Source organism: Callionymus lyra, chromosome 17 (genome assembly GCF_982586985.1).
Source record: "Callionymus lyra chromosome 17, fCalLyr1.hap1.1, whole genome shotgun sequence".
Lineage (NCBI taxonomy): Eukaryota > Metazoa > Chordata > Actinopteri > Syngnathiformes > Callionymidae > Callionymus > Callionymus lyra.
The window spans coordinates 20,640,014-20,666,260 of record NC_141834.1 but is presented as its reverse complement, the minus strand read 5'-3'; the positions used below and the strand labels follow the sequence as shown (position 1 = coordinate 20,666,260).

The window sequence follows — 26,247 nt, the reverse complement described above, 5'->3', positions numbered from 1 at the left end:
TTGTATTTATCTGTGAGGCTCTGTAGTATTACTCTGTGAAGCTTGTAGTATTACTCCACTAGGCTCTGTATTATTACTCAGGAAGGATTCTTAGTATTACTCCGCAAGGGAATGTAGTATCTATGTTTGAGGCGCAGTAGTATCACTATTTTTTAGCTCGTAGTATTACTCCGCTAGGCTCCCTAGTGTTACTCCACCAGGATTTATAGTATCACTCTGCAAGGGTCTGTAGTATATATGTGTGAGGCACAGTAGTATTACTCTATTAAGATCGTAGTATTACTCCGCTAAGCTCTGTAGTATTACTCCGTTAAGCTCCATAGTATTACTCCACCAGGATTTATAGTATCACTCTGCAAGGGTCTGTAGTATATATGTGTGAGGCACAGTAGTATTACTCTATTAAGATCGTAGTATTACTCCGCTAAGCTCTGCAGTATTACTCGTTTAGCTCTGTAGTATTACTCCACTAAACTCTGTACTATTACTCCACCAGGATCCATAGTATCACTCTGCAAGGTACTGTAGTATCTATTCGTGAGGCACAGTAGTATTACTCTGTTAAGATCGTAGTATTACTCCGCTAAGCTCTGTAGTATTACTCTGTTAAGCTCTGTAGTATTACTCCACTAAACTCTGTACTATTACTCCACCAGGATCTATAGTATCACTCTACAAGGGTCTGTAGTATCAATGTGTGAGGCACAGTAGTATTACTCTGTTAAGCTCGTAGTATTACTCCACGTGGCTCTATATAATTACTCCGGAAGGATTCTTAGTATCAAGAGAAGTCACTGAAGCTTTACAAGGAGATACTACTTTGCCTCAAGGAGAGAAACGACAAACTCTGCAAAATGTGGCCCCTGAGGAAATGTGCCACTGCTGCAGTAGGTGGCGCTAGCATCCCAAAAAAAATCCAACTCATATCTTGTCGTCGTCAGATCATGAAGGAATGGGCTGAAGCCGACAACCAGTCGAAGAATCTTCCCAAATCTGAGCGACAGGCTCTGAACGAGGTAAAGATCTTGGTTGTAAAAGTTAAAGAGTCTGAGGGTCTGAGCCTCGTGGTCTCCTTCCTGGTCTCCTGCAGCACTTCCAGTCGGTGCTGCAGACCCTGGAGGAGCAGGTGGCCGGGCAGAGGCAGAGGCTGGTGGAGACTCACCTGGCCAGGGTGGAGGCCATCCTCAACAACAACCGCCGCATGGCCCTGGAGAACTACCTGACGGCGGTGCAGTCGGACCCCCCTCAGGTGAGCCGCGGTGCAGGAGGTTCTGACCGGGAGGTTCTGACCAGGTTCTGCCTCCTCAGCCGGAGCACGTGCTGCAGGCGCTCAAGCGCTACATGGCGGCGGAGCAGAAGGACCGCCGTCACACGCTGAGGCACTACCAGCACATCGTCGCCGTCGACCCGCAGAAGGCCGAGCAGATGAAGTTCCAGGTGCGTCTGAGACACACAGAAGATCTCTTGATGGGTTTTACAAGGTTATATATATATATATATGTTTAATATAATATGTTTAACGTGTTATTCTATGGATGGAAGTTTATCAGTGACTACAATATTGAATTTGACATTTTCTATTGAAATGTTGTTGCTTTTACATCATTGAATTTATATTTTTTATTAATTTAATTAAACAATGTATGTATTGAAAGGTAGCAAATACTTTTACAATTTGTATTTGTATTAAAAGTTTTAAAAAAAAATGTATAGCTGAATTAAAAATGAATGGGTTTGTTAGGTATTGATTGATTTTAAAGGCTATGAATGAGAAAATATTGAATTTAGTAAATTAATTTCTTCATTTTTGTTATTAGAATATATTTAAAAAAAAGTCATTTAGTTTTGATTAAATATCAAAACCAATTATTTAAATTATTAAAATTAAATTAAAAATGTACATTTCAATATAGACCGTATTAAGTTTAATTGTTAAGAAATAACGAAATGCTTATAAAACATTTCAATAAATAAGGTTTTAAACATTCTCTGGTTCGGTTCAAACACTCGCACATCTGGATGTTTACGGAGCTGAGTGTCGACCGAGCTTAACATGAACTGAAAGCACTAAACGCTCTCATCAGGACCAGCAGCATCTTCTCAGTGTCACAGTTACGATCCTAACATCAGGACCAGCAGCATCTTCTCAGTGTCACAGTTACGATTCTAACATCAGGACCAGCAGCATCTTCTCAGTGTCACAGTTACGATTCTAACATGAGGACCAGCAGCATCTTCTCAGTGTCACAGTTACGATTCTAACATGAGGACCAGCAGCATCTTCTCAGTGTCACAGTTACGATCCTAACATCAGGACCAGCAGCATCTTCTCAGTGTCACAGTTACGATTCTAACATCAGGACCAGCAGCATCTTCTCAGTGTCACAGTTACGATCCTAACATCAGGACCAGCAGCATCTTCTCAGTGTCACAGTTACGATTCTAACATCAGGACCAGCAGCATCTTCTCAGTGTCTCAGTTACGATTCTAACATCAGGACCAGCAGCATCTTCTCAGTGTCACAGTTACGATTCTAACATCAGGACCAGCAGCATCTTCTCAGTGTTACAGTTACAATTCCTACGTAAGGACCAGCAGCATCTTCTCAGGGTCACAGTTACGGTGACGATTCTAACATCAGGATCAGCAGCATCTTCTCAGTGTCACAGTTACGATTCTATCGTCAGGACCAGCAGCATCTTCTCAGTGTCACAGTTACGGTGACGATTCTAACATCAGGACCAGCAGCATCTTCTCAGTGTCACAGTTACGATTCTAACATCAGGACCAGCAGCATCTTCTCAGTGTCACAGTTACGATTCTATCGTCAGGACCAGCAGCATCTTCTCAGTGTCACAGTTACGATTCTAACATCAGGACCAGCAGCATCTTCTCAGTGTCACAGTTACGATTCTATCGTCAGGACCAGCAGCATCTTCTCAGTGTCACAGTTACGATTCTATCGTCAGGACTAGCAGCATCTTCTCAGTGTCACAGTTACGATTCTAACATCAGGACCAGCAGCATCTTCTCAGTGTTACAGTTACGATTCTAACGTCAGGACCAGCAGCATCTTCTCAGTCTCACAGTTACGATTCTAACATCAGGACCAGCAGCATCTTCTCAGTGTTACAGTTACGATTCTAACGTCAGGACCAGCAGCATCTTCTCAGTGTTACAGTTACGATTCTAACGTCAGGACCAGCAGCATCTTCTCAGTGTTACAGTTACGATTCTAACATCAGGACCAGCAGCATCTTCTCAGTGTTACAGTTACGATTCTAACGTCAGGACCAGCAGCATCTTCTCAGTGTTACAGTTACGATTCTAACGTCAGGACCAGCAGCATCTTCTCAGTGTTACAGTTACGATTCTAACATCAGGACCAGCAGCATCTTCTCAGTGTTACAGTTACGATTCTAACATCAGGACCAGCAGCATCTTCTCAGTGTTTCAGTTACGATTCTAACATGAGGACCAGCAGCATCTTCTCAGTGTTACAGTTACGATTCTAACATGAGGACCAGCAGCATCTTCTCAGTGTCACAGTTACGATTCTAACATGAGGACCAGCAGCATCTTCTCAGTGTCACAGTTACGATTCTAACATCAGGACCAGCAGCATCTTCTCAGTGTCACAGTTACGATTCTAACATCAGGACCAGCAGCATCTTCTCAGTGTCACAGTTACCATTCTAACATCAGGACCAGCAGCATCTTCTCAGTGTCACAGTTACGGTGACGATTCTAACATCAGGACCAGCAGCATCTTCTCAGTGTCACAGTTACGATTCTAACATCAGGACCAGCAGCATCTTCTCAGTGTCACAGTTACGATTCTAACGTCAGGACCAGCAGCATCTTCTCAGTGTCACAGTTACGATTCTAACATCAGGACCAGCAGCATCTTCTCAGTGTCACAGTTATGATTCTAACATCAGGACCAGCAGCATCTTCTCAGTGTTACAGTTACGATTCTAACATCAGGACCAGCAGCATCTTCTCAGTGTTACAGTTACGATTCTAACATCAGGACCAGCAGCATCTTCTCAGTGTCACAGTTACGATTCTAACATCAGGACCAGCAGCATCTTCTCAGTGTCACAGTAACGATTCTAACATCAGGACCAGCAGCATCTTCTCAGTGTTACAGTTACGGTGACGATTCTAACATCAGGACCAGCAGCATCTTCTCAGTGTTACAGTTACGGTGACGATTCTAACGTCAGGACCAGCAGCATCTTCTCAGTGTTTCAGTTACGATTCTAACATCAGGACCAACAGCATCTTCTCAGTGTCACAGTTACGATTCTAACATCAGGACCAGCAGCATCTTCTCAGTGTCACAGTTACGATTCTAACATCAGGACCAGCAGCATCTTCTCAGTGTCACAGTTACGATTCTAACGTCAGGACCAGCAGCATCTTCTCAGTGTCACAGTTAGGATTCTAACATGAGGACCAGCAGCATCTTCTCAGTGTCACAGTTACGAATCTAACATCAGGACCAGCAGCATCTTCTCAGTGTTACAGTTACGATTCTAACATCAGGACCAGCAGCATCTTCTCAGTGTCACAGTTACGATTCTAACATCAGGACCAGCAGCATCTTCTCAGTGTTACAGTTACGATTCTAACATCAGGACCAGCAGCATCTTCTCAGTGTCACAGTTACGGTGACGATTCTAACATCAGGACCAGCAGCATCTTCTCAGTGTTACAGTTACGGTGACGATTCTAACGTCAGGACCAGCAGCATCTTCTCAGTGTTTCAGTTACGATTCTAACATCAGGACCAACAGCATCTTCTCAGTGTCACAGTTACGATTCTAACATCAGGACCAGCAGCATCTTCTCAGTGTCACAGTTACGATTCTAACATCAGGACCAGCAGCATCTTCTCAGTGTTTCAGTTACGATTCTAACATCAGGACCAACAGCATCTTCTCAGTGTCACAGTTACGATTCTAACATCAGGACCAGCAGCATCTTCTCAGTGTCACAGTTACGATTCTAACATCAGGACCAGCAGCATCTTCTCAGTGTCACAGTTACGATTCTAACGTCAGGACCAGCAGCATCTTCTCAGTGTCACAGTTAGGATTCTAACATGAGGACCAGCAGCATCTTCTCAGTGTCACAGTTACGAATCTAACATCAGGACCAGCAGCATCTTCTCAGTGTTACAGTTACGATTCTAACATCAGGACCAGCAGCATCTTCTCAGTGTCACAGTTACGATTCTAACATCAGGACCAGCAGCATCTTCTCAGTGTTACAGTTACGATTCTAACATCAGGACCAGCAGCATCTTCTCAGTGTCACAGTTACGATTCTAACATCAGGACCAGCAGCATCTTCTCAGTGTCACAGTTAGGATTCTAACATCAGGACCAGCAGCACCTTCTCAGTCTCACAATTACGGTGACGATTCTAACATCAGGACCAGCAGCATCTTCTCAGTGTCTCAGTTACGATTCTAACATCAGGACCAGCAGCATCTTCTCAGTCTCACAGTTACGGTGACGATTCTAACATCAGGACCAGCAGCATCTTCTCAGTGTCACAGTTACGATTCTAACATCAGGACCAGCAGCATCTTCTCAGTGTCACACTCACAATTCTAACATCAGGACCAGCAGCATCTTCTCAGTGTCTCAGTTACGATTCTAACATCAGGACCAACAGCATCTTCTCAGTGTCACAGTTACGGTGAAGATTCTAACGTCAGGACCAGCAACATCTTCTCAGTGTCACAGTTAGGATTCTAACATGAGGACCAGCAGCATCTTCTCAGTGTCACAGTTACGATTCTAACATCAGGACCAGCAGCATCTTCTCAGTGTCACAGTTACGATTCTAACATCAGGACCAGCAGCATCTTCTCAGTGTTACAGTTACGATTCTAACATCAGGACCAGCAGCATCTTCTCAGTGTCTCAGTTACGAATCTAACATCAGGACCAGCAGCATCTTCTCAGTGTTACAGTTACGATTCTAACATCAGGACCAGCAGCATCTTCTCAGTGTTACAGTTACGATTCTAACATCAGGACCAGCAGCATCTTCTCAGTGTCACAGTTACGATTCTAACATCAGGACCAGCAGCATCTTCTCAGTGTTACAGTTACGATTCTAACATCAGGACCAGCAGCATCTTCTCAGTGTTACAGTTACGATTCTAACATCAGGACCAGCAGCATCTTCTCAGTGTCACAGTTACGATTCTAATATCAGGACCAGCAGCATCTTCTCAGTGTTACAGTTACGATTCTAACATCAGGACCAGCAGCATCTTCTCAGTGTCACAGTTACGATTCTAACATCAGGACCAGCAGCATCTTCTCAGTCTCATAGTTACGGTGACGATTCTAACATCAGGACCAGCAGCATCTTCTCAGTGTCTCAGTTACGATTCTAACATCAGGACCAGCAGCATCTTCTCAGTCTCACAGTTACGGTGACGATTCTAACATCAGGACCAGCAGCATCTTCTCAGTGTCACAGTTACGATTCTAACATCAGGACCAACAGCATCTTCTCAGTGTCTCAGTTACGATTCTAACATCAGGACCAACAGCATCTTCTCAGTGTCACAGTTACGATTCTAACATCAGGACCAACAGCATCTTCTCAGTGTCTCAGTTACGATTCTAACATCAGGACCAACAGCATCTTCTCAGTGTCACAGTTACGGTGAAGATTCTAACGTCAGGACCAGCAACATCTTCTCAGTGTCACAGTTAGGATTCTAACATGAGGACCAGCAGCATCTTCTCAGTGTCACAGTTACGATTCTAACATCAGGACCAGCAGCATCTTCTCAGTGTCACAGTTACGATTCTAACGTCAGGACCAGCAGCATCTTCTCAGTGTCACAGTTAGGATTCTAACATGAGGACCAGCAGCATCTTCTCAGTGTCACAGTTACGATTCTAACATGAGGACCAGCAGCATCTTCTCAGTGTCACAGTTACGATTCTAACATCAGGACCAGCAGCATCTTCTCAGTGTCACAGTTACGATTCTAACATCAGGACCAGCAGCATCTTCTCAGTGTCACAGTTACGATTCTAACATCAGGACCAGCAGCATCTTCTCAGTGTTACAGTTACGATTCTAACATCAGGACCAGCAGCATCTTCTCAGTGTCACAGTTACGGTGAAGATTCTAACGTCAGGACCAGCAGCATCTTCTCAGTGTTTCAGTTACAGTGAAGATTCTAACGTCAGGACCAGCAGAGAAATGTTCTATTTAACATCTTCTGAAGGTTTAAATAAACACATGACTCTGCTGTGAAACACATCGTCTGCTACCTCAGTATGATCCAGACACTTGAATACGATCAAACACAAAACATATACTGTTAAAACAAGATAAAGAGGGAAAACAAATCAGTTAAAATAAACGTACAAGAAAAAAGTGTCAACATAAATCTACATCTGGGATTTTCGACCACGATGCCCTCTAGCGGTAAACATGTAAAATTCTCGAAGAAGAATGTTCAGAATCAGAAAACGTAGAAATGATATAAATAGAAATTGAATGGAATTAGATGAATGAAATGCACTAAATAAAATGGAGTGGGTAAAAAAAAAGGTGGGTATATAAGAATTTAATAACGATTAATACATTTATTTTTAATCAATTAATTAAATAACTTGAAGGATATTTTTGTCAAAAGTTTAAATCCTCACACAGAACTTTCTTTTTACAATATTATACATGATTATTTAAATTGTGTTGCTATTTGTGTGCGTTTGTTGACCTTGTATACAAATAAATGCACCTCACGACCTAATAGTTTATATTTTTAGTTACTTAAAAAGCTCAGGTTTGGCCTCAAAAACCCTGCAATGTTCACCTGGTTGACCTTTTTAAAGACTTGAAACAGAAAGTTTGGCATTTCAAGAGTTTAAATGAGGATCAAAGAAGTCTTGGATGACTTCACTTCAAACGCCTTTCTGAAAAAAGAAGTCTCATCTGCTGCCTCCACACGAGCGCTGAAGGTGATTTCTCCGCACAGGTGTACACGCACCTGCACGTGATCGAGGAGAGGATGAACCAGAGTCTGGCGCTTCTCTACAAGGACCCCAACCTGGCGGAGGAACTTCACGGCGAGATCCGTAAGTGTGACGGCGCGACAGATAGAGAGTGATACGGGTGATAAGAAGAAGCTTCTCGTGCTGCAGAGGAGCTGGTGAAGGCCGAGCGAGGAGACATCAGCGAGCTGATGACCACCTCCTTCTCCGAGACACGCACCACCGAGGAGCTGCTGCCGGCCGAGAGCGAGGAGGAGAAGGACGACGAGGAGGAGGAGGAGCGAGTGTTCCAGAACAGACCGTATCCTCCCCGCGTCGGTGCGTGACTCCAGTCCACACATGGAAGCACCGCTTTATTTATCTCTAACTCGCTCTCAACATCTCTCTCCACAGACCTGCAGTCCAACAAGAAAGGTGAGCTTTCATCTCAGTTTCATTATAAAGATGCTGCACCAGATTTAGCACAAGGTTGCTTTGCATCTGTAGTCCTCAACAAAGATACCGTTTACATAATACATCACATACAAATAAATCAAAAACACAATCATATACAAAAACACAGTACAATCTAATAATGTCAATGATGGCCAAATACCCGTCTGGTACTATTATTATCTCTTTCAAACATGTGTTTCATTGAAGATGTGTATTGGCAAGAATCTGGCGAAACGATGCGTATCACAATACAAGAGTCAACGATATCATATATAGTGATACTGTAGTAACAAGTATATATGTGTAGTATTGTCGAGTACTTGACTCTGGTGTTGTGATAGTGTAGTAACAAGGATATATGTGTAGTATTGTCCAGTACTTGACTCTGGTGTTGTGATAGTGTAGTAACAAGTATATAAATGTGTAGTATTGTCAAGTACTTGACTCTGGTGTTGTGATAGTGTAGTAACAAGTATATAAATGTGTAGTATTGTCAAGTACTTGACTCTGGTGTTGTGATAGTGTAGTAACAAGTATATATATGTGTAGTATTGTCCAGTACTTGACTCTGGTGTTGTGATACTGTAGTAACAAGTGTATATTTGTAGTATTGTCCAGTACTTGACTCTGGTGTTGTGATACTGTAGTAACAAGTGTATATTTGTAGTATTGTCCAGTACTTGACTCTGGTGTTGTGATAGTGTAGTAACAAGTCTATATGTGTAGTATTGTCGAGTACTTGACTCTGGTGTTGTGATAGTGTAGTACAAGGATATATGTGTAGTATTGTCCAGTACTTGACTCTGGTGTTGTGATAGTGTAGTAACAAGTATATATATGTGTAGTATTGTCCAGTACTTGACTCTGGTGTTGGGATACTGTAGTAACAATTATGTATGTGTAGTATTGTCCAGTACTTGACTCTGGTGTTGTGATAGTGTAGTAACAAGTATATAAATGTGTAGTATTGTCCAGTACTTGACTCTGGTGTTGTGATAGTGTAGTAACAAGTATATATATGTGAAGTATTGTCCAGTACTTGACTCTGGTGTTGTGATAGTGTAGTAACAAGTATATATGTGTAGTATTGTCCAGTACTTGACTCTGGTGTTGTGATAGTGTAGTAACAAGTATATATATGTGTAGTATTGTCCAGTACTTGACTCTGGTGTTGTGATAGTGTAGTAACAAGTATATATATGTGTAGTATTGTCCAGTACTTGACTCTGGTGTTGTGATAGTGTAGTAACAAGTATATATATGTGTAGTATTGTCCAGTACTTGACTCTGGTGTTGTGATAGTGTAGTAAAAAGTATATATATGTGTAGTATTGTCCAGTACTTGACTCTGGTGTTGGGATACTGTAGTAACAAGTATGTATGTGTAGTATTGTCCAGTATTTGACTCTGGTGTTGTGATAGTGTAGTAACAAGTACATATATGTGTAGTATTGTCCAGTACTTGACTCTGGTGTTGGGATACTGTAGTAACAATTATGTATGTGTAGTATTGTCCAGTACTTGACTCTGGTGTTGTGATAGTGTAGTAACAAGTATATATATGTGTAGTATTGTCCAGTACTTGACTCTGGTGTTGAGATAGTGTAGTAACAAGTATGTATGTGTAGTATTGTCCAGTACTTGACTCTGGTGTTGTGATAGTGTAGTAACAAGTATATATATGTGTAGTATTGTCCAGTACTTGACTCTGGTGTTGTGATAGTGTAGTAACAAGTATATATATGTGTAGTATTGTCCAGTACTTGACTCTGGTGTTGTGATAGTGTAGTAACAAGTATATATATGTGTAGTATTGTCCAGTACTTGACTCTGGTGTTGTAGTATTTACAGACCACATGACTCTTAACGAAGTCGTAACTACTTTTTTTTTCTTTTTTTTTAAACCAAATATTTTCAAACATCAGCTTCAAAAGCTGCTGGAGTCGACTGTATCCTCTCATCCTCAGTTAATAGATACAAATGTATACAGTGTTGTTAATTATGAATACAATATAGTGAAAAAATATATTTTGACAACAAAAAAAAAAGATATGGATGATTTTCAACCTTTTTTTTATCTTTTGTTCTTTCCATCATTATTTAACTTTGTTCATAAAATACAAACCACGTCTAAAAATAATAATATAAGAATTCTGCACTATTTGTTAACCAGTAAAAAAAACCGTGTGTTTCACTAAAATTTTAATTAAATGCTGATAAGTTTATGTTTTTCTTAACATGAAGATTAGGTTTAATTGTTAATAGTGAATGAAAATCCAATTATTGTATTGAAATATAAACCATAAAAAAGACCATTATAATATAAAATATGACTTTTAAATTTTTTTTTTTTTTTTTGAATGAACGTGGAATTGAATTGAATATAAATAAGGTACAGTATATATATATATATATATATATATATATATATATAGTGATAATCAGTATTCATCGCTGATGTGTTTCAGTGCCTGTGGACGAGTACGACTACACCACGTCAGAGCGAGGACCCACCTACGAGTACGAGGAGAAGGTAAATAATAATAAATTAAATGATCGACTTTACGTTCACGTTTTTCTGTCTCCGCTCAGATCAACGCGTCCGCGGAGCTCAAGCAGGTCGTCTACAAGCCGGCGGAGATCGAACGAGACGAGCTGGTACGAGCGTGCAAAACACATTTTCAGATGCATGATGGTTAAACACCGAGGAAGCGACAGTTCATCGGGTGATATTCAACTCACGGGCGTCTCTTTGGCAGCAACCCGACGCCCTGGAGACATTCAACCGCGGCGCCATGGTGGGTCTGCTGGTGGTGGCCGTGGCCATCGCCATGGTGATGGTGATCAGTCTGCTGCTGGTGCGCAGAAAGCCCTACGGAACCATCAGCCACGGCATCGTGGAGGTACGGTCGCAAACACACAAGTTTGGCCTTTAAAAGTACTTTTTAACTTTAAAGGTACAATTAAGCTTGAACATATATTTGAGGTGCAATATGTTAAATCACCACCAGGTGTCCTCGATGTCCTAGGGTAGTATTCAGATTAGTGCAGTGAAGAAATAATATTTCGGACAATTCATTTCACATCTAAGTAATGTGTTTTCAAGATGATCTATTTATATTTACTAAATGTTAACAAGATCAGTCACAAACGGTCAACACACGCCTTAAATTATTGCAATATAACTGGCTAATGTGTACTTATTTGACACCAGTCAAACCTAATACATTCAACAGTACTTTCCCAGATGCTTGTGTCAAGTGTGGAACTGGAAAAGACATACTCTAGAAGTACAACTAAGTCTCGAAGGAATGTTGGGAATTAAATTAAATCTGGAACCTAAACTTTTCCTATTAGGTTTGTACCCTGTTGGTTGTCCAAAGAAACACAGAGTATTCATTGATAATAATTGTAATTTCCTTATTAATAAAGACATTTCTCACAGGATGGAAGTACCTGAGCAATAGGATAAGATAGCAAGAGGTATCTTGAGATAGTTCTAGTGGACAGCATTCATTTTCCTTTTTATGTTAATTGGGACAAAAGTTATGGATACATCCTATTCTGGGGCTTGAATCTATTCATGTAAATGTTATTTCACCCTCATTTTATTTTATTTTTAATATACGTTTTCTTTTATTTTTTGTAAATCTTTTGTTTTGTATTTTAATTTTTCGTTTGTGACTTTATTGTGAACCTTTATGTGTTTGTATGTTGTTGTTTGAAAAGAGTAAAAGAAATTGATGGAATTTTTTTTAACAAGATACACATTTAAACTTCATGTACATTTGTAATATTTCCAGTGAAAAATCATTTTTGACGAAAAAATAAATGAATTATAATGAAAATACTTTTAAAAACAGCAGCCATCGGAAGAGGATAAAAAAGTAGAAACGTTGGGAGAAAATTATTTAAATATAAAGATTATTACTAATTATTTTTTATTCCAAGACTTTAAGTGGATTTTGGTCGAGTGTTTAGTCCATAATGAATATATATATATATATATATATATATTTTTTTTTACTATTGAATTCCAAAAGATGAATAGATTATTAATTAAAAAAAACAACACATTAAACACAAAATATGTGTGGAAAGCGTCTATGGATGTAATAATATTTGCAGAGAAATGTAAAATAAATCAAATTAATTTAATTAATTTTATCTGCATTAAAATGATTCACATTGAGTTGAAGACTCAAATGTTTGACTCGTGATATTTTTAAATATAAATATACATTTTGCTACGTTCTATCTTTGGTCTTGTGTGTGTGTGTGTGTGTGTGTGTCACTAGTGTGTAATAACCACCGCCCTTGTGTGTCGCGCAGCAGGTCGACCCCATGCTGACGCCTGAAGAACGACAGCTCAACAAAATGCAGAACCACGGCTACGAGAACCCAACGTACAAATTCTTCGAGCAGATGAACTGAGACCAGTTACTTTCCCCCCCGACGAATGAATCCGAACCGCTAGTTTTCTTCCCTCCGAGTCGCGTATCGATCGATAACTGATCGAGTTCACCCCCCCCCCCCCCCCCTCCCACATTGTAAATGACCAACAACAAATTTAAGCAACACGAACAAACGACGCAAAAGTCCCTAAATATGTCGTAGGTAGAAACTCCAGGACTTTGGTGTTCCTGAACCCAGTGGCATGACCTATCGCATCTCATGAGAACCTGCGGCGCTTGGTAGTTTTTTGATTTCTGCACTTAGATGACGATTCTGTGTGAGACGAGCGAGTAGATAAGACGCTTTAATCGACCACATCAATCATGTGCTGGTGGTACCGACGAGAATCATTGGAATTCTTCAAAAATATACCAAATATTATCATTTATACAGCTACCAAAATAACTGTAAAACAGTATACCTAGCGAAAGCATGACATTTGGTGTATGAAACCGCTGTATTTATTTGTGTTGTTCCCGTCATGGCTTTCTTTGAGGTGTCACCGCCCCCCCCCCCCCCCCCCCCCTCGCCCTGCAGGACACTGTAAATAACCCGAGAGGTTCCTCTAGATGTAGACATTTCTATGATTAATTTGCATCCGTGGAATTAACACGTTTGAGAAAAAAAAAAGACAAAAAAATGTGCTGTAACGAGAGGGAGAAACATTTTTTCCTAACATGGCTGATTGAAAACGGACTGTTGTAAAAACCAGCACAAGAAAACGACACAGTAACTTCTTTCTGAATGTACTTAAGATAGACGTCGAGATTACATTTTCTTTTCTGTTGAGTCGGTGGCACATTGTTCCCCCTCGTAGCCTCGGTAGGAGTAGAGAACACATCCAGCAGCCATTCAATCCAACACACACACACACACACACACACACACACACACACACACACACACACACAGAGAGGCGTGACAGTTGTGAAACATCCTGTTGTAGACTGAACAATACTGAATGTGGGTACTTCATAGTTCCTGAGTTGTAGCTCATCACTGACTCACTGTAGTTTGTCATATCTACGATCAGCACCCCCCCCCGACCCGCGCCCCGCCCCCCCCCGGCCTGGGGTTGTCCTATTTATCTCGTGCTTCGTTTGATTTCCAAGCTTCAATTTAATCGACGAAATAGGGTCAGACGTGCTTTCTTTTTATAGAGCGACGAATCATCGTTTTTTTAGTTTCTACTCAACGATATCATTAGTCGAACCATCCCTCGGTTGCACAGTCGTCGTATAATTTGTACAGCCACGACGATGTATGTTCACTGTTCGATCCCGACATGATACTTCTAAAGACAAAAAAAACCCATAGATGAGAAAAAAAAAAGCTTGCCTGTGTTTTCCCAAAAAACCACTGAAGGTTTTTCCTACCAGCATCTAGCAGACGTAGAAAAAAAAAGGTCGTGAACCGTAGTTACTCACATTTGTACGTTCGTCCTCCGTTGAACTGAATTCTTTGTTGGTCCCTCCTCGAGCCCGGTTAAAAAATATATATACGATGTTTTTGAAGATTTTAATTGCTGCATTATTGCCTTTTACAATGCTGTGTTCTGGATGTAATTATTCTGTATTTTTTAATTTATACATGATAATCTGTTGGATCAAGGGTCATGCTGTTCACACTGGATGTAAGATCGTGTGAGTAACATGTCGCGGTAAAAAAAACGTTTAGAAATGTGAAGCGGCTGAATTGGTCAAGCGTTAAGCACAAGTAGATTCGACGCATTCGTGTACAGGTCGCTTGAAATTTACCGTAGTGTTACACAGAGAGCTGTCCTTTCTTTCCTTTGACCAAAAAGACATGCTCCGAAGAAAAAAAAATAGCTATTTCCGATTCGGCAAATTGTTCTCTGTTGTGTAAATGTGTTTGCAAGCGATTTGAGCAAAAACTGGTCCACCAATTAAAATGTGTAATAAAAACGAGTGACCCATTACTGACGTGTCTTCTCTCCTTTCAATAACAACTACAGTTACATTCTCATGTGCAGGGTTAAGAGAAAAACGATGTTTTCTACCTGACATTACTGAAGTATATCTCATTTTAAACCAGATTGTGACATTAAATAATGTGTGTACGAGAGCTAAGAATTCAAGATGAAATAGAAAAAGCACTGAGACTGTGCATAGCTCCTCCGAGGGGCTCATTTCACATGACTTTATGAAAAAGACAAATGTAAACAAATCAATATACAAAGTTTCATGATCCAGGAATTGTCTTCTTGGCTCATGGATACGACATATTTTGAACTTTAGAACAACAGTAGTAGTAGATCGATGGCAACGTTTCCATTGCGACGAGCAGCAGCAGTTAGAAGCCATACAAGTGATCCATGGTTCTTTTAAAACCTTCCCGAATCCACCGGCAAGTCCAGAACACAAACTCAAACTCAAGCATCATGTCCTCAAGGTCACAAGAACAGTGATCGACCCAAAACGTGAGACACCAGTAGCAGTACTGTTTCCTTGGACACACCAGAAGAACTTTCAGCAAAGTCACCTCACTTTGACAGTCTATAGCACCCATTGCAACTTTCTTTCCCACCTGGTGAGGCCCTTTCTGCACTTTGCCAAACCAATCCCCCCCAAAATACCTTAACAATTCCTATCAACTCGTACAGTCCAGGATACCTGACCAGAGTCTATTCCATCTACAATTAAAAAGGGAAAGCGTTGATAGACCGTGGATGAGCCCGGAATACCAGGCAGAACGTCGACGGGGAGTTTGTTCTCAAGCACTTGAAGAGGATTTAAGATGGACAGTTGTAACATGAACGGAATAACGATTGAATGAAGACCAATTCCAGAGGGAGTTTGAGGGAGTTTACCTAGAAAGGTGTGAGCTTAAGAGTGTGGGAAGATTTCCAATATCTCTGAAGGACTTTCATCCGGCTCCAGAGGGCTTTACGTGAACTTTCAGAAACCTCAGGTGATGGACTACTCTGGTAAATATCCACCATGTATCTCGACTGTAAATCTATCCACGTAGAACCGGGAGGTTCGTGAAGAAAGTCAAGATTTTAAGTCAAATGAAAAGCAAGTGTAATAAAAGCCATCACAAGTTCAAATATGATGCGGTCTGACGCTGGAGGGGTTAGATATTGCAGTGACACAGTTCCCAGACACACCGGCAGGACTGTAGTTTCATTTCACCCACAGATTTACAGAGAAGTGACGAGCCCCTGCTGTGAGCCATGCACCAGTTCTTCCAAACCACATGAGTGGCTCGTAGTCTTGAGAAGCCAGAACGACGTACGAAGAATGTGTCGGTGTACAGAGGTAGTTCATCACCACCTGCTGCAACGATCACTCATCCTGATAGTGTTTCCTCTGAATTTACCCCCCAAGATCCCCCCACTGTGGTCTTCATACTCCACCAGAAGAGTCACTGAGTCAGTGTTGGACAGGGTGTTGAACTGAAAGTAGCAGATCAGGTATGGTGGGGGGTGTAAGTCCTGATATTACTGGCAACGGATGACATTTAGGTTTTCCATAATAATTCAATGAGATTAAATTGTCAGATTCTATTGTCCCAGCATCCCAGGGTCAAACACACACCTTTGTCACATCCATCAATTAATGAACTCACAAAAGCAGCTCCTATTTTTCAAAGGTTCACAGGGCGACACAACCAACAACCACGTGACCACCAAACTGTTTTACAGTCAAGATGGGGGATTGCGTTCATTTCCATATGGCTAAAGTACTGAATCATTTCATGAAGTTTCCAGGAAGATAAAAAATAGAACCAAACAAGAGCCTTTCTCTCATCATATAAACAAATACATGAGCGATGACAGCGTTTTCTCAATAACACCAGTTCAGGGAGGGGGGCCAGGAACATGAATAGGTTCAATCATCCAGAGTGCTACTTTAAGGAATGGCATGTTTTATGTATTTACATGTATTTTTGCAATCAAAAAGGATGTTTAGAAACTTGAATGACAATTGTCCTTCGCAGACAATATTTTTTTTATACATTGGATAACTATTACTTCAGCAAGGATTTTGACCCGCTCCCGTAGAAGAACTCACATTTCTCCGATCCTTAAAACTCTTCACTGGCTGCCAGTTTCTTTCAGGATCATTTTAAAATGATGGTTCTTACTTTCAGATCTATTCATGGTCAGACCTTCCATCAGTGATCTGATCCAGACTTACACCCCAGCTCGGGCTCTGAGGTCTGTGGATCAGAATCTACTGATGGTTCCTGAACTTCCGGACCAGAGGAGAGAAATCCTTCCAGACTGTTGCTCCTAAGCTTTGGAACCATCTCTGTGTTTGATGATCTACTGACTCCTTCAAGAAACATCTGTGTTTGATGATCTACTGACTCCTTCAAGAAACATCTGTGTTTGATGATCTACTGACTCCTTCAAGAAACATCTGTGTTTGATGATCTACTGACTCCTTCAAGTAACATCTGTGTTTGATGATCTACTGACTCCTTCAAGAAACATCTGTGTTTGATGATCTACTGACTCCTTCAAGAAACATCTGTGTTTGATGATCTACTGACTCCTTCAAGTAACATCTGTGTTTGATGATCTACTGACTCCTTCACGAAACATCTCTGTGTTTGATGATCTACTGACTCCTTCAAGAAACATCTGTGTTTGATGATCTACTGACTCCTTCAAGAAACATCTGTGTTTGATGATCTACTGACTCCTTCAAGAAACATCTGTGTTTGATGATCTACTGACTCCTTCAAGTAACATCTGTGTTTGATGATCTACTGACTCCTTCAAGAAACATCTGTGTTTGATGATCTACTGACTCCTTCAAGAAACATCTGTGTTTGATGATCTACTGACTCCTTCAAGTAACATCTGTGTTTGATGATCTACTGACTCCTTCACGAAACATCTCTGTGTTTGATGATCTACTGACTCCTTCAAGAAACATCTGTGTTTGATGATCTACTGACTCCTTCAAGAAACATCTGTGTTTGATGATCTACTGACTCCTTCAAGAAACATCTGTGTTTGATGATCTACTGACTCCTTCAAGTTTCATTTCGTTTGTCAAATATGTCCTGATCTTTTAAAGTATATAGTTTAACTGTGTATTGTTTTGATTGTTAAAGCGCTTTGAGACCCTGGTCTAGAAAGGCGCTTTAGAAATAACCATAATAATAACCCAAATAATACATTAACCCAGATATTCCTGACCACAAGAGTGTCATAGAGTATCTTCATATTCCCGGTGAATGATGAGTCTTTTACGCCTACAATCCTGAATGTTTCTAATATGTTTTCGTATGTCACAGATTTAGAAACCACCTGAAACCGGTAACATTCACGATATCACTCCCGTGGGAGTCAAGAGAGCATCAAGACCAGATGGACGTGGAAGAGCAGACGCTCTTAATGTCTACATTTGTCTTTTCATCAGCTCAACAAGACAAAGCTTGTTGTCGACTACGTGCCGTGAAAAGAGTTTTCTAAACGAGCCCCTTTTCGCTCTTTTTCACACCGTCTTTTTTTCGGTGTGATCACAGTTTGCATGTGGTTAACACTAGCAAGGTGACAATTTGTCTGGTGGGTCTTCACACACGCAGGTGGGGGAACAATTCAGATGTTGAGGATGACATTTTGCATAATCTTTGTTACAGTTTTATATTTATTTGTATTAACAACACCTTTAAATAGTAGCCTTTGTTGATATGTATGTAAGTAAGTAAGTAAGTCATTTTTATTTATACAGCGCTTTTCCAGACCAGGGTCACAAAGCGCTTAAACAATCAAAACAATATTCAATAAAGTATATACTTTAAAGATCAAGATAATACTGATAACACAACAGGAGTTCCAGAAAATCAAGGAAAAGCCTGAACAAATAGAAACGTCTTAAGATTTTTTTTATTATTTATTATATTCCAAAACTGCATATTTCAACTAAAAGTCCTTTATATCAAGTTCTGGTCGTCAATGCGTAAGGTTAGTATATAGGTGAGGTAAAACTTTATTGATCTTGTTTAAATATATCGATCATATTCAAGGTTCACATGTTTAATTTGTTCTAATAATAAAGTTTGTCATAATTCTTCATCAACTGGAGATAAATGTTTCTCTTGTAAAGGACAACTTCAGTTCATCCAGATGTTTCAAGTAAGAAACAAAATGTACTAGATATTGGTACAGCGTTCTTGTACACGTTTCCTGTCACAGATAAATATCTTTGATGTGGTTTGTACAGAGAAAAGCAGCCTCAATAAAACTGACCAAAACACGATGGAAATAATGAACGAATGTGCAATTATTTCCTTTAAATCTCTGACATTTCTGTCAACGACGTACGGCCGATGAAGTGAATGAGAAAAACATGTTCCAGTGACTCTTGATGTCAATTTAAAGCGTAAAAGCAAACCTACACACCGGTGAAGTGACGATGAGGAGGAGGAGAGATCAAACCGACAGAGGAGGAAATTGCCTGATCTTCACTCAAATCACTTCAGCAGACAATGACGCCGCATCACCTTCAGTAGACAATATCAGAGGTGAGTTGATACTTGGACATATTGATCGATGAATAGATATCGATTAAGACGCACATCCTCGCATCTTAGACGAGCGCTTTTTAAGACGTTCAAATTACGCAGGACACAAAATTCTTAAATATTTCCCCAGAATATGAATTTTGTCCTTTTGTTTTGTGACCCAGTTGTATTTTTTTATAGAGCAGATTATTTCATCTTTACTACTAACACGTAATAAATATTTGTTTAAAAAAATTCACTGTCGTTTAAATTTTCCTCAGTTTTATATTATATTCATTTTTGTATTTGAGATTTGATGATCGATCGTTTAAAACGAAGCCAATATTATGTAATAACACTGTTACAAACTAGCTAACCTGGGAGGTTTACCATTCATGTTAACATTTGTGTAACTAAAAAGTACAAAATAAAATGAATAAATAATTATTTGAACTCTTTTACATCTTTTAAGTTAAGTTTAAACGCTGACAAAAATAAGAAAATGAATCGTATCAATCAACAGGTTTGAATTCTTCAAAGAGTTTGTTAAATTGTCGAGGAGGGAAAAAAAAACATTTTTACATTGTGGTCAAATTTGATAAATAAAACTTAAATGACTTTAACAATATGTATTTTTTCATGAATAATGACTTACCTTTGTATAACACTTTCAGATCGGAGGAGATTGAAATGTCATAATGATCCGTATAAGCAACGTCAACTACGGCCACTTCCTGGGTCAGGCCAGCCTCCTGCGTCGCGCCGGGTCCATGTGCGACGCCGTCATCTCGGTCAAAGGTCAGAAGTTCGAGGCCCACCGCCTGGTGCTGGCCTGTGCCAGCCGGGTGTTGGCCCGGCAGCTGGCCCTCGGCGACTCCGACCCCTTCCTGTGCTCCGTCGACTACGTCTCCTCCCGCACCTTCCAGCAAGTGCTGGACTTCGCCTACAGCCGGGAGGTGGAGGTGTCGCCGGCCGACCTGCGCCTGCTGCTGAGGGCCGCCCATCACCTGGAGATGCCGCAGCTGCTGGACCAGTGCTGCGGCCACCTGGACCTGCAGCGCCACGGACCTGAGGGGGACCAGAGGGAAGTCCATGACAGAGAAGAAGATGCCGGTCCAGACGATACATCCATGCAGGAAAAGACGAGACACGTATTCTCTTCGGAAAAACCGAAAGACTCGTCGCAAGAGAGAGTCGTGGCTCCGTCCTACTTCGGACCCGCCTGGACCTTGTCTCCAGGCACCTGGAACTCCATGAGCACCCTCAGGCAGATGACACAGAACTACTCCGGCTTGGTGGCCAGTTGTCCTCTGCCGACCCCCAACATGACCCCGGTGGTCCACCCCGTCACGCTCCCCTCGTCCTTCCACTTGCTCACCCCCTACTTCCGTCCGTCGGCTCAACAAGGCTCTAGATTCGGGTCGCATCACGCTCCGGACCCTCAGGGTACCCCCTCGACGGGCAGGTCCCTGAAGCAACGTCTACTGACGAGGGAGAGACCCAGGCGAGGATCGACGACCGGGACCGACCAGAACGATGAGCTCAGGTGAGACTCTCTTGAATATTGATCATGATATGGAAAATGACCATCTGGATCCGTGGATCATTTGAGGATGAGTCACTCTCAATAGCGCAGAATGAGCTCTTGTCAACGAAGCTATTTCCACCTGCTGTACCACTGAGATAATTCAATTCTTTTGAGAGAATTCACAAAGTACACCCTCAAGTACCTGTTTAACATTTTGTCATACCTTGTTTTTGGTTCCTCTTTGAGTCACAAGGAACATAAATGTTCCCCTGAAGCTCCTGACTCACTGCTGCTGGGGTGTTCGAGTGCGTCAACAGACCTTCACCTTGTTAACCATACGTCGCCCACGCTGGTCATTAGAGGTTCAGGTCCTCTGACTGAAGACTTTCACTGTAACAAGGACAGGAAGTGTTTTTAATAAATTACTATTTTGTTCTCACAATCTAACTTGGAAAAAAAAAAAACGAAGTTTGCCAAACGGTTTCCAAGAAAAATAAAGAAAAATGTTTTTAATTTTCAGAACTCTGGGTTCATCTAAGACAATAAAATAATAATAATAATAATTACTATAATAAGAAACATTTTATCATATATAATACTAAATAATTAATTAAACCTAGAATCAGCTAAATAGGTTCAGTAGAAAAAAATAATGAACATGAAAAAAACGCAAATAAAATGTTTAAGAGAAGAAAAAAAAACTACAATTACGACACTCTTAATTATTACAAGTATAATATTACTTTAATGGTAATAATAATGAACTTGAAGAAGCAGATTACAATTTTCTTTTAATTTTTATGGGGGTTTTTTTTGCGAGGAACTTTTGACAAGAACTGTCAAGGTGTTTAAAAGGTTAAAAGTAGCAAAAATTATACGTATAACGTATTCAACGTCTCATACAAAACAGAGAAAAACATGACATTTCAAAAACAACTAAAGACATTTTTATACTTGAAAGTTACTCCTGACAATACTAACGATAAAAAAAATTAAAAAAAATTAAATAATCAAATAATAATAAAATAATAATAATAATAATAAAATAATAAATAAATAATAAAAAATTAACAAGTACTTTTTCTTCCCCGATCAACACATCATGTTAAATGGGAATGAATTATGAAAATGAATGTTTTTTTTTTCAGTTTTCTGACTTTTTTTTCGTCGTTTTATACTTTTTTTTTTTCAAGGAAAGTCCGACAAGAACTTTCTCTCTCTGTCTGTTTTAAGGACAAAGAAATAAACAGATTAAATTCATGTCCTTACAATCTTATTTGAAAATACAATAGAAAATAATTATTTTATTTAAAAAAAAAAAACACATTTATAAAACTTACTACAATTATTGTTTGCTTTCAAACTAATATTTAAAATATAATAATGATTAAAAAATAACTTTTTTGTCAAGAACCTGATACAGGAACTTTGTCACTCTGAATAAAAATGTAATCGATGATTAAGTCGACAATACACCATAGAATACAAGTGTCAAGGGGACGCCCCTCGATCTCTCCTGCATCTTTTGTAAAAACCCCCAAACCCACGACAGTAGAGTCTCAAGTTCGTCTGCCAATCATGCTTCTTATGTCTTTAAAGCACTCACAGGGAGGAAGCCCAGCCTCGCAGGGGAGTCAAAGAGTGCCCTCGCTGTGGAGACCCTCCTTCTGCAGGGGCATCCTTCGCAGGTAACCACGGCGACGCTGCGTACGAGAGAAAACGTGAATCACTCGTCGTTTCCATTACCCGTGGAAAACACGATGGAAAGTGCTGAAGAGTCGAGGCATGAGATCAGGGTGCAGCAGGAGCAGCGATGCGGTCGATCCGTACACGTACTGTATGTGCTCGTGGTTTCACACGTGCACGCTCACATGCACGCTCCTTGTGTGAAAAACAACAAATCTGAAAAAAAAAGGAAACACTAGTTATTTGCTGTTGATCGTCATCGAAACAAAGGGCGATCTAGTGTGGATGGAAATATTTCGACAGGAAATCTGTCGACAGCAGGACAGGTGGTCGTGGGCTGAGCAGTGAATAAATTGTTGCGGTTCTTTTTTAAATTTCCTCCGTCTACAGTGTTCCTTCCTATATCAGCATCCTGTCTATACAGGCACTGCTTTCACATTTAAAAAAAAAAAGAAATGTACAACAGGAAGAGCTGTTGGGTTTGTGTAAGACAATCTACTGTCACGTTATTTTAAAATTATCAATTGAATTTCATTACAATCAAGCAAACCGATCAAATGAGATTTAATCCTAATATATTAATGTTTTTGTGTCGTTAACTTTTTATTATTTTCTAGCTTTTTTTTAACATGTTAATCAAAATTGTAAAACAACTATGACTCAATATTGTCAAAGAGGTTATTTTTTTCAAGATAAGATGAATCAAATTAAAAATAATAATAATAATCATAGACTTCTACATTATCGTTGACATATAAAAAGTAAATTATAAAGCCCTGGGTTTACTCCGGACACTCCGGTTTCCTCCCACGGTCCAAAAAAAACCATACAGAGGTTGATCGAGAACTTTGGGAAATTGCCCATAGGTATGAGTGTGTGTGTGAACGGTTGTCTGTCTTTGTGTTCCCCTGTGACAGACTGCTGTTCTGTCCAGGGTGTCCCCTACCCTCTCGCCCTGTGATACTGGGATCGACTCCAGTCTACCGCGACCCCGGTAAGGGATAAAGCGGTAGAAAATGAATGAATGAATGAATGAATGAATTAAAATATCAAACTTTATGTGTCATTCTGTCAATATTATAGCGACAATTTAATATATAAAAACTCATTCATTCATCATAAAATTCCATTTAAATTAATAAATGAAGTAATAAAAAACAAAATTGTACGGTAAGGGATAAAGCGGTAGAAAATGAATGAATATAATAACAAAATAACTGCAATATTCATGACAAGAATAGTACGGTTGGATCAGAGCATAATCCATATTATTTATTCCACCGATGAGTCTAAAGATCGCGATAAAACGTTGATATAATCCTCAGTAATATTTTGATTTAAGGGTTTAAATGGATATATATAAGATATGTTCCTCTCCCACAGGTGGAGGTTCACCTGAGTGCACCTTATGTCGAAGGATAAAACAGAGGCAGAGAAGAGCATCGGAGAAGCAACAACAAGATCCCAGTGGAGTGAAACCACACCAGTGTCAACACTGTCCCAAGACGTTCAGCCTCAAGCATCAACTGGACACACACCACCGCATTCACACAGGTGGGAATCATCATGGATTTATTCTTCTTCTTTATATTGTAAGTAAGTAAGTAAGTCATTTTTATTTATATAGCGCTTTTCCAGACCAGGGTCACAAAACGCTTAAACAATCAAAACAATATTCAATAAAGTATATACTTTAAAGGTCAAGATAAAACTGATAACACAACAGGAGTTCCAGAAACTCAAGGAAAAGCCTGAACAAATAAAAACGTCTTAAATATTGTGTTACTATTACTATTATACATATAACATATGTATGTATGTATGTATGTATTGTGTATTAATATTGTATTGTAAATTAATAATAAATGTTTTTTCTCCATCCAATATAGATATTATTTGAATATTAAAACACTTGTTTCCATCAAAACAACAACCAAAATACACCTTTATCTAATCTTTAGATTATAGAATTTATACTCATTAATCTAATTTCTTGAACATTTTAAGCAAAATAAATCGAAACACATTAACAGTTAATATATTTTTGAATTGTATGGATTATATATGTTGCTTGATAACTTTATTTAGTTTATATATAACTAAATTAAACCAATTAAACTGCTAGTTAATAGGTTTAGATAACAATTAATCTGCTGGTCAATAGGTCAATATTAAGGCTTTAAAGAATTGTTGCTAATTGTTAGCAAGTACAGCTAGCGAGTTTTTTGTGACCCTGCTAGTTAGCATTTTAGTTTTTATCGTTTTAATAACTTACTCCACGATTAACGAAACATTTTAGAAATAGTACAGCATCCAAATCTTAAAGCAAACGATCACTCACCGTCAATAAAACTTATACCATTTTTCGGGGGTGATTTTTAGCTTTTAGCTTTCGATGACAGTTAGCCTGTGTAGCTACTAGCTAGCGTCCGCTTGGAATCGTTGATGCTAACGGTTAGCGTCATCTTTTGCTAATGAACTTGAAATAATACATGAACTCTTTTTTTTCAGCTGTATTATTAATTTATATTAACTTTTGTTTAGTCCATTTTTGTTTTAAATAACGAGTTAAAATAATTTTCCATCATGATTATTATAATTAAAATTATTATTATAAATATTATAAAATTAAAATGTATTATATTATTTATATTATATTATATTATAAGTGTTAATATTAATTAGCTTATTTTAAACCACCACTGTTTAAGGGTTGATATTTGTGTCCACTTGCTTGAATTTACATTCATTATACTTTTTTTTAAGGTAAGGTAAGATAAAACTTCATTGATCCCTCAGGAGGTCTCCTTCGGGTAATTGTTTAAATATGTTTTACTCCATACGAGTTAAAAAATGATTGTACATTATAATTATTATAATTCAGTAAATATCTTTAAACCACCAACGTTTTAAGTGATTATATTTACCTTCATTTCTTTTGAAATGATCTTTTATTACAACTTTATGTTCCAAATAACGAAATGAGAAACAATTTTCCATTTGTATAATTATCCTTAAAACAATTTATTAATATTCAACTTATTTAAAACTACTTTTAAGTCTCTTTGGCTACAACTGACTTATCACAAGATGTTCCTGAGCCAGAGTGTACTAGGATATTACAAGAGAACCATAGAATTATTAATAGATAAGAAAAGGGTTAGTTTTCCTCTCTTTTTTTTACCCTTTTTCACACTTTTTAATAGTTTTTTTTGGTCATTTTGTAATGTCCTTTATAAGTTTGAACACTTTTCATTCATCAATATTTTCCACTTCTAAACCCACGTTCGATTCACCCTCCAGGGGAGAAACCCTTCCAGTGCCGTCTCTGCGGCCACCGGTCCCGGGACTACTCGGCCATGATCAAGCACCTGAGGACCCACGGAGGAGCGGCGCCGTATCGCTGCACGGCCTGCCTGGAGTTCTGCAGCAGCCTGGTGGCCATGCAGCGACACGTCAAGAGCCACGCCGTCCAGGACTTCCCCCCGGACTGGAGCATCAGCAGCACATATCTGTTCTCGTCCCACCACTGAGCCCTCAGATGCTTCCTCTTCACCCTCCTCTTGTCAATGCCACGACAAAACCAACCGGCGTTTTAGCGCCCCCTAGCGTCAAA

The 26,247-nt window shown here is 39.5% G+C and overlaps 3 protein-coding genes across 4 annotated transcripts in view; all 3 read left to right on the top strand.

The window, feature by feature from the left end:
• The window catches only part of aplp1 (amyloid beta precursor like protein 1), a 48,025-nt gene extending 33,152 nt beyond the window's left edge, over positions 1-14,873 (top strand). The window contains exons 8-17 of one of the 2 annotated variants that reach the window (XM_087812970.1): positions 942-1,016; positions 1,091-1,249; positions 1,309-1,437; positions 8,029-8,128; positions 8,195-8,362; positions 8,438-8,458; positions 10,948-11,012; positions 11,072-11,137; positions 11,239-11,382; positions 12,815-14,873. In XM_087812970.1, coding sequence (XP_087669096.1) covers positions 942-1,016; positions 1,091-1,249; positions 1,309-1,437; positions 8,029-8,128; positions 8,195-8,362; positions 8,438-8,458; positions 10,948-11,012; positions 11,072-11,137; positions 11,239-11,382; positions 12,815-12,913 — 1,026 coding nt within the window. In that variant the 3' untranslated portion in view covers positions 12,914-14,873. Of the gene's footprint in view, positions 1-941; positions 1,017-1,090; positions 1,250-1,308; positions 1,438-8,028; positions 8,129-8,194; positions 8,363-8,437; positions 8,459-10,947; positions 11,013-11,071; positions 11,138-11,238; positions 11,383-12,811 lie in introns of both variants that reach the window. The other variant, XM_087812969.1, reaches the window with a different exon arrangement.
• hspb6 (heat shock protein family B (small) member 6) overlaps positions 1-26,247 on the top strand; it is a 138,728-nt gene that overhangs the window by 77,349 nt on the left and 35,132 nt on the right. The window lies entirely within an intron of this gene.
• Positions 19,399-26,164, top strand: zbtb32 (zinc finger and BTB domain containing 32). The gene is made up of 5 exons (XM_087812986.1): positions 19,399-19,438; positions 20,092-20,963; positions 22,545-22,633; positions 24,015-24,185; positions 25,935-26,164. The coding sequence occupies exons 2-5, from the start codon at positions 20,116-20,118 to the stop codon at positions 26,162-26,164; spliced, it is 1,338 nt and encodes a 445-aa protein (XP_087669112.1). The 5' UTR covers positions 19,399-19,438; positions 20,092-20,115.